General features: G+C 38.7%; 1 protein-coding gene across 1 annotated transcript in view; it reads right to left on the reverse strand.

Moving 5' to 3' along the window:
• Positions 1 to 1,275: 1,275 nt before the first annotated feature.
• PDZD2 (PDZ domain containing 2) overlaps positions 1,276 to 15,066 on the reverse strand; it is a 307,428-nt gene continuing 293,637 nt past the window's right edge. The window contains exons 10-13 of the mRNA XM_036746331.1: positions 14,666 to 14,767; positions 10,455 to 10,725; positions 7,582 to 7,719; positions 1,276 to 4,382 (exon numbers count right to left, since the gene is read on the reverse strand). Of these exons, the coding sequence (XP_036602226.1) occupies positions 4,216 to 4,382; positions 7,582 to 7,719; positions 10,455 to 10,725; positions 14,666 to 14,767 (678 nt within the window). The 3' untranslated portion in view covers positions 1,276 to 4,215. The remainder of the gene's footprint in view (positions 4,383 to 7,581; positions 7,720 to 10,454; positions 10,726 to 14,665; positions 14,768 to 15,066) is intronic.

A 15,066-nucleotide genomic window follows, 5' to 3' on the forward strand; every position in this document is an offset into this window, starting at 1 on the left:
CAAACCACTAAGACAGACCTTGGTGTGGAAGCAGGTGAAGCCTAGGAGGAATGGACAAGGAGAACAGAGATGGGTCAAAGAGTAGATTCGATGTGAAAGACAAGAGGGAAGGTAGAGTAGCAATATCTGGTGGAGTGACACTTTACAGGTTTGCACCTTAGTGATGATTCAGATTGAGATTGAAAGCTGGTAAAGTCTAGGATGTGGCAGTGTGAGTGTGTGGTCAGCCTGGGGTGGGAGAGGAAGTCATCAGAGTTGAGGATGCTAAAGAATTGTTTGATAAAATTATTAAAGGGGCTATCACCATAAGTATTTAAGTCCCCAGTGATTATAACATGGGAATAATGTTGACAGGAACTTGAACCAGGTAATAGAGTGAGTCACAAAATAAGTTCCAAGAATTTCCTGGAAGTTGATAGATAATGGAACCAAGGATAGAGAGGATTATACAGACCTGGAAAAAAGGAAAGGGCATTGAGGGATGGTGCAATAGTCATGGGCTGAAAGTGGCCATGTTTTGGAAAGGTTTCATGCTTCCAAATTCAGGTCCCTCTTGTCTATTTCCTTGTTCTCAGCAATCACATCATCCCAGAAAAGATAATGCCTGATTAGGATAGTTATTACATCTCAGGCATCTTAATAAGGGATTCTTAAAGGTAGATGGCACAGAATATGTCAGTTATCATGGAATCTGTAATACCATAGTAGTCTGTGAGTGAGGGGGGAGGTTGTTTGGGAGGATTACCCTGCCTCCTAACACATCACATAGTCAGCTCTGTCTACTCTTTGGGGTCACAGAGCGTCACAGGGATTCAGAATGACACCCAGCAGATGAATTGTTTATGAATTGGTTAAATTTTATTTTGTTGTTTGAGCTTAGAGAAAGCCCTTCTGCTGCTTTGAGGCTCAGTTTCCCCCATTGCGAAAAGGGAAGAATAGTATTTACATTCTTTCCTCACAGAGTTGTGTGAAATTCTGTACTTGTGTTACATTGTAAATAGTTTTTAATGTCAGTCAATATAAGCAATGAATATTAAAATTAGTCTCCTTTTTTCTTAAATTCTTCCTATAAGCTTAAGATAAAAAATATTTTAAAACATTCATACTTGGGATCTCCGTTGAAAAATTGGCTCCACATGTGTGCTGATTGTTGCTCATTTAGTGTTTATTATACATGATGTATTAATGTTAGTAATCAAGGTGTTTGTACTTAATACTTGTTGACTTTTCTAGAAAGAGGTTGCTTCTATTTGACACAGAAACTGCTAAAAGAAACAAGTTTAAGTAGAGTGTTTATTTTTTGAAAATTACTTTAAAAACCCATGTTTACAGAGATGCAGATTTACATAAACTAGAGAAAAAGCAAGTCTTTAAAAATGTACAGTCTATTTACTATCATTGCACTCACATTTTAATAATATACAAGGCATTTTATTTTATATAAATAAAGTATAAATGTACAACATCATACAACAGGTATGGTATAAATTTAGCCAAACACATAAAATTGAAATAGATTGGGTTCCATTTGCACCTACCCATTCACTTCTACTTCAACACTTTGCAAAATATTTTCACTGTCTCATTTTGCATGCCCTAACACACATTATCTGCTATAGGCTCTCTGTGAATGACCAACTTGTGAAAAAACACAAATAAAAACTAACAGTTTTAGTGGGACAACATCATTAGTGTTCATTTAAAGAAGGGTGGGACCTAGAGGGCTCATCTGAAATACACATCATGCAAGAGCCTTAAATACGTAAGACAAAGAGTTTTCTATTTCTAAGTCCAAAATGGTCATTCTTTTTGCATCATCCCTCCCTCAGAATCTAAGAGAGAGCTAAGCCAGGACTTCTTCCAGTGCCATGCTAATGTCAGTCCCTGGGCTTACAAAGGACAGAACTCTACCTAGTAAACAAGCTTTTTCCTTTTAGCTCCCAAGTGTAAGGAGTTGGAAGTCTCTGAAAAGACCACATGACCATTCTATCATTCCAAGCTACTGTGCAAGCCCAAATCTCTTCATTCATCACTGCAAGGCTCAACCACCACCCTCTTCCAAAAAAAATTTTTTTAATAGCTCACATTTCAAGTTTGCCAAAACCTTCTCCATCTCATTTAGCTAATGAGGAGTCATCTCTAATTTCAGTGGTCACTTGAAAAATACTGATAGTATAAGGGGGAAAGTCTCTATCCTGGGCTCACACTGCTTCCCTGCATGCCATGTGATAATGAGATAATCACTTGATTTTATTGAACATTTGATCACACCACCAATGGCAGCCATCCTCTCTTCCTGGATGAGAAGTCAGAGCTTGGGAAGACTCCAAAATTTCTCTCAAACTTGAACATAGATTTTCAGAAATGCCTAGAAAATCAGTGTATCAGCCTTGTGGGCTGGAGACTCAACATGGTTCTTTGGAATATAAAGGTTTCTAAATTCCTTTCTCTAAGTCCACAGACATAAGCTTTCACATTAGCCAATAAGAAGTGGGATTTGTTAAATTCAATCCTCCACCCTATTTTGTCTGAGAACATTAGCCTCCCAGCAAATATGTATCTACTACATTCATTTCTAGTTTAACCACATGATGGTTACCCCTTTATCTGTTAAGAATGATTGGCACTGCCTGTATTTTTCATTATCTTTGTTTTCATTATCCCCTTGCATCCTGTTGTGCTCATTGGCTGAATGAGATGGGGAGAGGGTTTTGAAAACTTGAAATGGGAATGATTTTTTTTTGGTAGTGGTGGTGGTCAGAGGGGAAGGGGTCATTTCTGAGACTCCATTAACTCCTTACACTTGGGAGCTGGAAGCATATAAACATTTCAAAGATAAAGGAGGAGGTAAGGATTTCAAAGTTGTCAAGAAAGGGTTCTTGTACAAAGAAGATAAATAAATACCTTCCCCAACCAATTTTGATGGAAGAAATGGGCACACAAAAGGGCAAGGAGTTCCTTTTGACTGTCATATGTTTAAGAGGATGAGCCACAAGGAGGGTACTTCCAAAGCACCAGTAAGGTCACAACAGTGTTCAGCAGGATAACACCTTTGGCAAAAACAACAGACATTTGAAAAACTACTGTGATACAAAGGGCAACAAGAACATTACCCATGGCATGAGAAGGACTCTGGTATTTTGAAATATTAATTTCCTACAACACCAAAATGAAAAAAATTCCTTAAAATAATTTAGAGTGCCAGATGGACTCCAATTTCAGTACATATGGATAAATCTGTGGACAGTCAGATATATTTGATTATTAAAAATTAAAACCAATTAAAAAAACCTCAAAGTGACAAGTGACATTTTTCTGCTAGTTGTTTATTTTAATGATCAAACAATTCATTAAAACGGAACCCAACCCATATGCTGATTTTTGAGCTCATATTCATTTATAAGAGTGAGGTTGACACAATGTATATTTTACAAAGTTTATAAAGGCCTAACAGCTAGGCTGGGAAATGCCATTTCTTCAGAAAGGACTATTATTTCACTGCCCTCAGCCCTCCAGGGAGGACACATCTGCTAACATAACACTGCCCGTTTAGCAATTTCCTCATTTTTGCTTTTTTTCAGTTTTAGACAATTCCTGAGCTCAGCCATATGGTTAGGTCACAATTTTTAACCTTTTTCTTCAGGTAATATTTACAAATATGGCGGCTTTCCATGCACCCAAAGCATCCTGTTAATTTATGCACAAAATGATACATCGTAGTCCTTTTCATTTTGACTCGAAAGATGTGTGTGTGAGTTCCCTCTATTGCTCCGTCAGAATTGGAGACTAGCGTATGCTATTCAAGGTGACAGAAAATGACTAAATGATATGGACACAGTCTAAAATCTTATCTTGTCAGGATAGCAAACAAGATTTGCTATCCCTAACCTGAAAACTCTATTTCCAAGGGCAACCACACAACCAAAAGTGATTTTTCCCAGCCAAGAACGCTTCATGTGATAGGGTACCAAAGTTCAATTTCATTGCCTCTCAATACCCCAAATCACTAGGGTTTTATACCCTTCCAAATTCTAGCAAAATCCTAGGATTCTTCTCAATGGACCATCTGTACAAGCTTCACTGGTCCACACAAGTGTGGCTCTTGGCTGCTTAAGGTTTCCACTCTACGGCCACAAGTCACTGTGATGCAAAATAAAGGAGAAGGGGGAATTGGAGAGAGTCCTTTGTGGCTAATGCAAAAAGCCACAGTGTGCTTCATACTGCTGTTCTGTGCTTCCTAATTAGTAATTGCACAGGCCCCTCTGGGACAGACTTAATAATGTTCCAGGCATCATAGTGCATGAGCCCTGTCAGGGACTTTCCACTAATGGCAAGAATTTCGTCTCCAGCTTCAATTGTCCCGGCTTGTTCAGCAGCACCACCTGTGAGTAGGAACAAACAGTGAGTGCTGAGTAAGGAGACTGAAGAATTAGAAAGCAGACAACCTTCAATGACTTCGGAAGCTGTGTAACTAATTTCTCACCCTGGTAGTAGAATATATTTCTGCCTTACTCCTGAGTGCCCCAATAGCAAATTTATGAACTTGGGTACAAATGAAAATGAGGTCAGGCTTAACCCGAATAAGAGATAATCTGCTTTTATTCAGTGTTAATTAAGAAAGCAAAACAACAAAAAGACTAGAAAATGCCCCTTCTTAAAGCAGTTAGCTGTTATAAAGCACAAAGAAATACATTCTGGATGTACAAGCTCCTATTCTTAGGAAAATGAGGTCGGACAGGAGTAGAAAATCTAGGAGGCTTACAGGTTTTCTCCAGAAACCATGATGGTCAATAGAAAACAATTTGAAGGATTACATACTAAATTTCTGAAATCTGACCACAAACTGAAATTGTAACTGATATTTGAGCATCAAAAAATACAGGTGAGATGATAAGAAATATATCCTGATCTAAAGGAGAAAAAAAATATTCAAAGTCAACTTCTAGAATTGAAAATCTTTATCTGTGACAGAAGCAGAACTTTTTATTAAAAAAAAAAAACCTAAGGGTATCTATGTTGACTGGTCAGTGAGGGCAGTATTTAAGTTTTGAGGCCAAAAACTTTTCTCAAACACAAAAACTAAAAAGTATCCAATCTAAGGGAGCTGCTTTATGTGATCAGTTGAACCAGTATTTCACGGGGGGACCCTATTGGTGGTCTTCTAAGGAATGCAAACCTAAAGACCTAAGAGGCACCTAAGTGACACAGTGGTTGGACCACTGGATCTGGAATCAGGAAGGCCTGAGTTCAAATCCAGCCTCAGACATTTACAAGTTGTGTGAATTGTTGCAAGGATCAAAAGGTATTTATAAAGTGCTTTGCAAATCTTAAAGCACTACATAAATGCTTGCTATTATTAGTGAATTTCATTTAGTACTAAGTATGGTGGTTAATCTAATTTTCAGGAGACATAGGAGAAACTTTTTGATTTCTTCCCTCCTTTCTCTATTAACAGAGGTGGGGGACTATGGATATGGAATATTGCACATATTATCACACTTGGCTGAACTGTCAGTTGATTTTGTTAAACTACTATTTCTTTTACTTTTTTTAAAAATTGTTTTTACAAGGGATGGCCCACTGAGGTAGGGAAAAGAGAGAAGTATATATGGAAGTAAAGTTGATAATAAGCAAAGTATATCAGTAATTTTTTTTAAAAATCATATCTATTTTAAAAAATAAATTTTAAACAGATTTTAATTTATTCTAATAAATTTTGTATTATGCAAGGCAGAATATATTACACACAATAATTATTTATAATTATTATATATAATTTTTATTTCATCATAAAATAAATCTCATTTATTTAAATAAATTTGTTTAAATTTGAAATAAACTTTATTTATATCTTTTGTTTTTATATTGCCTAAATTTCCCTCCTCTATTCTCCTACCTACTCCCAGAGAGTTATTTCTTTTATCAAATAATTTTCAAAATAATAAAAAAAGGAAAAAGAAAAGATCAGGAAAATTGATCAATAAACTGGAAAAAAATCTAACAATATATGCAATGTTCTACACCTTTGGAATCCCTATCTCTGTAAAGGAGTAACAGCAGATATTGTCTCTTGGGTACTAAGCTTGGTTTTTTTGTAAAGTTATTCAGTGAGTCTTTTTTTCATTTATATTGTGGTAGTCATTGTGTATGCTGTTTTCCTAGTCCTGTTTACTTCACATTGCATCAGTTCATGCTTGTCTTTCCATACTTCTTTGTATTCAATGTGTTCACCATTTCTTACAGCACAGTAATCATTCCATTATATCTGCAATATGACATTTTGTTTTGCTGTTCCTCAATCAATGCCTTTCTACTTTGTTTCCAGTTTTCTGCTACCAGAATGCATATAACGTATATTCAAAGGACACTTGAACTGGGAGTTAGAAGATCTGAAGTTTAGCCCTAGATCTTCCCGCCGTGTGATCTTGGGCGAGGCATTTCACTGCTTTGAGTTTCAGTTTTTCCATCTGCTAAAAGGCAGTAACAATACTTGTCCTCTCTGCTCATAGAGTGGTGTGAGATTATATGTGTACAAGTACTTTGTAAACCACATTTAACAAATATTAGGAGGTCATTCATTGAAAGCTGAGAAGAACAAGTTCTGGGGGCACATGCAATGATTGATTGATCATTTAAAAGAGGAGTTAGAGGAAGTTCATATATACTTCAAGGTTTGCAGCACATTTTATGCATGTTATCTCATTTTAAACTCATTACAACCCTGAGAGTTAATTGCTCCAGATATAATTATCCCCATTTTACAGGCGAGAAACCCGAAGTTCACTGACATTAAGAGAGATGGTCATGATCACAAAGGTGCTAAATGTTGGGGGCAGGATTGGAAAACTCCCATCTGGTGAATTAGTCATTTCCCCAGTTACTAGAGTTAGCGTAATTCCCATAGGGCTCCCAATTTCCAGTTGGTTTGGGATCTGTTCATTGCTGTTGTAATACTAATGTAATAATAATAATAATATAACAATATTAATAACTAGCATTTGGTTTTCAGACATTTAAGGTTTTTATTCCCCAATGACTGTGGGAAGTAGATGCTAGTATTATCCCCTTTTGATAGATTAGGAAGCTAGGGCGTAGGATAAGTGACTTCTTTAGCTTCATGCAGCCAGTATGACTAAGTCCAGACTTGAACTTAGATCTTCCCCATGCTGGTTAACACTCTATGGCATCTGGATATAAAAGGCTCCCTCAGGAAGCTGATAGGAAACTTTGCCAATATCCAACAGTGCTCTTTGAAAGTACCAAAGACACTTTGTTCACTCTAAGGCTAGGACTGAAAATTAGGTTCCTTTAACAAGCACCTTCCCGTTTCTCAGTCTAGCATTTCTGACTTCAGTTGAAATAAAGCTAAGGCACATTCAGTACGCACTTAGAGAGTTCACCTCCTGGGACTCTTAGAGAACATAGTATTTTTCACAGTAATGAGTCTTGTTATTAAGATATTTTACAAGCATCAGAAAATGCCTGAGCTCTTTCCAGTTGATACAGAAATTTTTAGAGTTTTACATGAAGAAACCAAACTGCATATCACAGAAAGTTTGGTGGGTTTCCCAGGTACAGTACCTTTAAAGACTCTTTTTATTAACAAGGGTCGGTCTCCAGCCACAGATGCTTTTCCTCCATCAAGACTGAAGCCTAGTCCAGCAGAGGTCTTCAGTAATTCAACACACATTGCATCATTGAGATCAGCTCGTCTGCCTGCTGCAGCAAAAGCCAGAAATGTGGTATTAAAGTGCAGCCCACGTTCATTCTTCTCATCACCATGCCAACATCCCAGGAACAAGAACTTTCATGTACAGTTAAGGATTCCTATTAATCTCTGGGCTCCCCAGCATTACCTCTGACCAGAAAAGATAGCACCTTATTATTATCTGGTAGTTCCCAAGGGTATTTTTAGAGAGAAGGAGCAGTAGGATTTGGTACTTTCCATACTGGGAAATTCCATCTGGGAATGAATTTGACATTGATGCCAAACTTTTTAGGCAGATTTTCCAAAGGCAGCAGGCTTTTCTCAAGGAAAAGTGTGGTGAATAGAATACTGGACTTGGAGTCAAGAAGGTCTAGGTTGTTCAAATCTTGCCTTAGACACTTGCTAGCTGTGTGGCCTTGGAGAAGTTCCTTCCCCTCTCTGAGCCTCAGTTTCCTCATTTGTAAAACAGGTCATAATAGCAACTATCTCCCAGAGTGGTTGTGAATATCGAATGAGATAACAATATGTAAAGCACTTTGCAAACCTTAAAATGCTACATAAATGATATTATTAGTAGTAATAGTTGTAATAATTATGATTATCAGTTAACAATAATCATAAGCCTTGACATTTGCTCTAAGCCCTAAAGTCTGTAAAAACACTTTACACACCCTATCTTAGTTAAGCCAACGACAAGCCTGCAGGGCATAGGATCATAGAGTGAGATCCAGTATTATTATAGACATTGAGGTTTCCTGACTAGAGAGCTGGCCTCACAGTCAGGAAGACTCTGACACATGCTCATTATGTGACTCTGTGCAAATCATTTAATTCCTCAGAGCTCTAGGCAATTCTCTGAGACTATTTGTGGCAGAGCAGATACTGATTTTTATAGGAAGGTAGGATTCTAGGATTCCTCATCCTGGAGTTTCAGATGCCATTAAAAACAACAGTTCCTGTCCCTGACCCTATTATCATACCCATTTTATGGGTGAAGAAAACTGAGGCTCAGAGAGGCAAGAGGAAAGGTCAGAGTAGGATCTCAGAGAGGTCCCTGAGTGGAATCACAACTGAATGCACACCTGTCTAAGCAGTGTTGGGAGGAAAGTCTAGGCAGGTATAGACTGGGAAGCCGACTTGTTTCTCTAGATCTGTTGAATTTGTTCATTTCAAAACAGGTAGGAAAAGGCATGACAAGGGAACCCATGGCACCTTAAATGTCTTTTCTCATCTGTTCAAGAGGCTAGGACTATCATTGCCCAAAGCCCAAGACCAAATTTAAGATGCATAGAGTGAAAAAGATAGCAGCCATCTTAAACATAATCCTGTGGAGTCTTGTCTATATACTCTTTTTTTTTTGCCATCAACACTAAACGGCTAGAAAGCCCTCTATAAAACTCTTAGGGTGAAAATCTTAGAGACCTTATTTGAGCCACATACTGGAAATTTGGCAGTTTAAGGGGTGCACTCTATTCAAAAATCAGCCAATCTGTCATCAGATTGGTGACATTAATTCAGGCTGAGGTCGAAAGGTCTTAGGATCTTAGATTTCTAGTTAGGAGAGAGCATGGGGATCATCCTAGTTTTACAGATAAAGAAACCAAGGCCCCAAAAAGGCAAATGGTTTATCCAGGGTCATAAAGGCAGTAAGTTGCAGAGCAGGTATTCCAACCAGGGGAACCTCTGACTCCAAAATCACTTTTTCTTTTCCCGCATTAACACTCTCAAGATGGATGCTTTTAAACTAAAATGTTCCCTTTCTGCTCCCTTCTCTTGTGTTTCCTGAAATAGGAGTGGACAGAAAGGAGAATATCAAAACATAACATTTTCTCTAAGCCTTGAAGAACCAGAATTTCTCTCTTGTTTCCCCCCAGGCTTCCTGAGACTCTTCCTGGGCTCCCAGAAGACCCTTAGTGATTCTGGTGCAGGGGACAAGTACCATAAAAGGAGTGGGGCTCAAGCTGCAGGAGAGATGCCTTCAAATCAGCTTCTTAAGTTGAATTCAGTGAATGGCAGCGCACTAAGTAACTCTTTAAGACCATAAGTTGGAGAGAAGGTACAGACATGCATTGTTAGGAGCTTCCTTGCTTGGGAGTGCCTTATAGCAATGAGATCACAAGTCCAGTCGCTTATCCCTATCCCTGTCATTTGAGGGGGGCTGTGAGGAGACCTTATACCTTGGGGTATAGAGACCTGAGGATAGACAGAGAACTCCGGAGGCTGGCACCATTGGATAGAGACCCGAGGACATTTGTTTCTGGGGATGCCACCAACAAAAAGAAACAGAATAGGGCAATCTGCGGAGGAGCTCACCTCGGGTGCAGCTTGAGGGTTATGGGGAGGGTAGAGGTGTGGGGGGAAGAAGCATTTTATTACATTCCTATTTTAACTAATTGCTCAGACTAACTAGTTCAGGGACGGGTTCAGTCATTTCTACTTGTTTAAGGAATAAAAGTGATGTCAGCATTAAATTTCATCATCCTGGATCAAATCTGTCACCTTGCTATAGTTAGGACTTTGAAAAGATATAATAAAAGCACCTGTTTCTAAATAGATTTAAGTAAGTTTAAAGAGTCATTTTTCATCGCTGGAGTTATAATGCTGGTTTTCAAGTAACACACACAAAAAAAACCAGAACAAATCACACCTGGTCAAATCTTCTGACCACAAACCTTGCGCTTTAGGTTGTGGTTCCTGTGGTCCCCATTTCCCCACATCCCTCTGGTTCTAAAGACTGACATCTCACCTGTTCCAAGCTCCAGGATGACGTCCTTTTTGGACACAGTCACTTTGCCACTTGCAGGAGAAGGCTCTTGTCTGGCAGAGCCTCTCTCCCTGTCTTTTACTTTCTTGATCACAACAACGGCATCTTTGTGCATCTTTGCTTGGTGGAGAGCATTCAAAACATCTCCATGGACGGACCCAGCCAATGAGGTGCCATTAATTGACAAAAGGAGATCTCCCCGGCGGATGCTCCCTTCCTGAGAAGCAACTCCCTGAGAAAACACTCTGTGAACCTGTATAAATGAAAGGAAAGTGAAAGCAAACCCATTAATAATTTTTAAAATAGGAAATGTAGTAACTTGACATTAATTTTAACTAATCAAGGGCCACTTTTTCTGAATCACACACTTAGCAAGCATATAAGAAATATATGTGCTCATATATAAGACCTTTTTATGCTGCTAACGCCCACCCCCAAATATCTTGCACTGACTTTGTTTATACTTCTATAGCTATGTATTGTTTCCGCTCCTCGAGGGCAGACACAATTTCATTTCATACTCTGTATCCCCAGGGCCCAGTGGAAGGTCCACAACTTAGTATCCACTTAGTTAATACAGAACTCATTAATCTATCTTGATAACTTTAACACATACATTACATTCTTTCCCTAATTGTCTCAAAGGCCTTCTAAATCATTTTTTAAAAGTCATTATTATTTTGGCAAGAAGTTTGGGTTGCTTTACCAAAATAAAATGAGCCAATAATTCTTTTTAGAATGTGCCTTATTATCCTACCCCAGAATCCATATGTAAGTAAAAAACCTGGGACCAAATTCACATAAACCTTTTGGCTCTTATAAGGAGCTATGCCTTTGGTCAGTTTTACTAATATGAAGCAGTAACAGTTCCTAAGCAGCTAGGGCGATAGAGCCCTGAACACAGATTTAGGAAGACCTGAGTTCAAGTGCAGCCCCAGATACTAAATGAGCTGTGTGATCCTGGGCAAGTCACTTAACCTCTATTTTCCTCAGTTTCCTCATCTGCAAAATGAGGATAATAATAGTGCCTACTTTGCAGGGTTGTTAAGAGGCTCAAATGAGATAATGCTAGCTATTATTGGAATTATTAATTACATAATACTTTTAAGTTTGCAAAGCCCATTATATACATTATCTCATCTGATCCTTATGACAACCCTTCAGAGGAGGTATTGCAAGGCTTTTTATTCCCATTTTACAACCTAAAACTCAGACAGGTAAAGTGGCTTGCTTGTAGTTTCAAAGCAATTAAGTTGGCAGTAGCAGGATTTGAACTCACATCTCCTATACTGTAAATCATAGGATCATCGACATAAAGCCAAAAAAGACCGTGAAGCCTATTTAATCTAATTCCTTCATTTTATCCAGGAGGAAATGAGGCCCTGAGAAGGGAAGAAACTTGCTGAAGGACACACAGATGGAAAGTCAGTCCAGTGTCTTTTCACACTATGTTATAGAACCCCAGAGAAAAGAAAAGAGTTTTCCTCTCTTTCCATTTACTTCACCTCTAAATGGTGTTTTCCCTCCACTTCCCTAAAAGGGAACCAATAGTCTAAAAGAAAGATTAACAAACTTCCTGCAAGGACTTTTCTACATAAACAAAAAGATGGTCTCAAAAGTGCAAAATAAAAACTCATTGACCAAGGAAGGGGAATTGACAACAATTATTAGCTCCAATGTTTCCAGGGCAGAGGGCACTGAGGAATAAACTATTATAAGGAACTCTGCAAACAATATGGGCAACTCCATTGCTATCTACTGAGACCTAGTATCAAGCTAATAATTAAATTTTCAGTTAATGAAGACTATATTAATAGTCTTTTAAAATGTTATCTGAGTTCCTTCTCCCCTTATCTTCATCTCAAAATCTCTTGACCTAAGCCACCCTGCCCCCACACAGACACACACACCCCACCCTCCACCCCTCCTTTCCCTGAGGGCCTTCTCCTGGCTGAGGCCAGCCTTATTCCCTGTACTCCTAATCCCATTCCCTCTTGCTACTTTAATCATCTCCTTCCCTTCAAACGTTCAAAATTTAGGTACTGGTTCCTTCCCCAGTGCCTTCAAACAGGGCCAAGTCTCCCCCAATCTTAAAACAAAGTCAAAAAACTCAATCTTTCACTAGACTCTCATCCCCTCAAGCTGCAGTCCTATCTCTCTCCTCCCTGTCTCAGCCAAAGTTCTAGAAAAATCTCTCTGTACTTGTTTTCATTTTTCTCCTATCACTGGCTCATCAAGCCTTTGAAGTCTGGTTCTGACTTCATCTCTTCAAGTCACCAATGACTCCTCAATTGTCAGATTTAATGATTTGCTTTTAAATTTTGTAGTCTTCATCTTTCTTGACTTATCTGCTCCATTTGATACTTTGGACCACCATCCCTTCTTAGATAATCTTTCCTCTTTGTGTTTTTTGGTGACACTATTCTCTTCAGGTTATCCTCTTACCTCGCTAACCTCTCCTTCTCAGTCTTCTTTGCTGGTTTATAATCTAGATCATGTCCCCCAACAGCTCATGTTCTTAGGGCTCTTTCCTAGGCCTCTTATTCTTTCTCTTTTCTCTCCTGTCTCTGACCTTATCACTTCTCATGGGTCTAATTATCATCTCAGCGTTGATGCATCTCAGATCTACATAGTCGGTTCTAGTTTCTCCCCTATGCTTCAGTATTGCACCACTAATTGCCTATTGGCTACCCCAAACTGGATGTACCAGACATCTCAAATTCTTCTAAATTGCCTCTTTCTGTCAAAGGCACCACTATTCCTCTAGGCTCAGAATCTTGGTATTATCTTCTATTCAGTATTTTCTCTCTCATTCCACATATCCAATCAATTGCCAATTTCATCTTTTCCATTTCTGTAACATCTCTTGTACTCAATTCCTTTTCTGTACTCCTAGTTACTGCTTCATTTCAGGCTCTCCTCACTTCATCTGGTCTTTCTCTCCACATCAGTCCCTCTTCACTACTGTTGCCAAAGTGACTTTCCTTAAGGTCAGATCTGACCGTGTCACTCCTTCTCAACACTCTAGTGTTTCTCTGTTCTTCACACTCCATCTCCCATCTCCACACCTTGCACTGGTGCACTCTCTTTCTTTAAGATGCAGCTTCGACATAGCTTTTTGCATTAAGCTTTTTCTGATTCCTTCAGATACTAGTGTCCTCCCTTCCTCCCACAACTACTTTGCACTTAGATTCTTTGCACTGATTTGTGCTTGCTCTCTTCGTATTTATTCTGCATATACTCGTATGTGCCATTGTCTCACTAGCTAGCATGCAAGCTCATTACAAGTAGGAATTGTTCCATTATTTGTGGCCTTTGCACCTTGCACAGTGTCTGGTACCTCTCAGGCCTTAAAGTTTGTTGATCAACAAAAAGAATATCACTTGTGTCCTCAATGATGCAGGCTCCAATTTCTCATTTTATTAGCTACTGGCAAAAACTGGCATAGTTTTAAAAAACTGTATTAATTTAAAAAAATTTTTGAGTTCCACATTCTCTTCCTCCCTCCCCCACCAAGAAGGCAAACAAAATTATCAATTATACATATGAAATCGTGCAAAACATTTCCATATGAGCCATATCACCAAAAAAAAAAAGCAAGACAAATAAACTTCAATTTGCACTTCAGAGTTCATCAGTTCTCTCCCTCATCATGTGTCATTTGGAATTGTCTTAGGTCGTTGTCTTGATCAGAGCAGCTAAGTCTTTCACAGTTGATATTCATTACAATATTGAGGTTATTGTGGACAATGATCTCCTGGCTCTGCTCACTTTACTTTGCATGGGTTCATCTAGGTCTTCACCTGTTTTTCTGAAACCATTCCCTTCCCCCCTTACCATTTCTTATAACACAATTGTGATATAATACAATTGTAATCCATCATAATCATATGCTACAACTTGTTCAGCCATTCCCCAGTTGATGGGCATCCCCTCAATTTCCAATTCTTTGCCACCACAAAGAGAGCTGCTATAAATATTTTTAGACATATGGATCTTTTGCCTTTTTCTTTGATCTCTTTGGGATACAGACCTAGTAGTGGTATTGCTGAGTCAAAGGGTTTGCACGGTAAAACTGATAGCATTTAAAAGTACGTTATGACTCATATTGACATGAAATGAGGCCTGACAGGGGAGCAACTGATCCATATTTTAGATGACTGGCAGGGGGGATACGTGAGGCCATCACTTACAGTGATTGATTTCTGCTCCAGATCTACTCCACCTGCCACGCTGAATCCCAGACCTGAGCCACTTTCTTTATTCAAGACCACAAAGAAAATATCTTCTTTATTCTAATGAAAGAGAGACAAAAACAAACGTTATGGTTTTCCCCCCTCATACCAAGACAAAGTACAATTATGTAAATAAGACACTCTGTGGGCTTTTCATACACTACCACTGACCCAGACTTTCAGAAAGAGCTCTTGATCTAGGAGTCAGAAGTCAGAGGTTCAAAACTCTCTTCTGCTATGATTTTTATACTAGCTGTGTAGATCTCAATTTGAGTATCAGTTGTGCAATTGGCCACTATTTAGTAGTTTCACAAGGGGGTATGTGTGGGGGTGTGTGTGTGTCTATGTCTGTGTGTGAA

This window comes from Trichosurus vulpecula, chromosome 1 (assembly GCF_011100635.1).
Source record: "Trichosurus vulpecula isolate mTriVul1 chromosome 1, mTriVul1.pri, whole genome shotgun sequence".
Classification (NCBI taxonomy): domain Eukaryota; kingdom Metazoa; phylum Chordata; class Mammalia; order Diprotodontia; family Phalangeridae; genus Trichosurus; species Trichosurus vulpecula.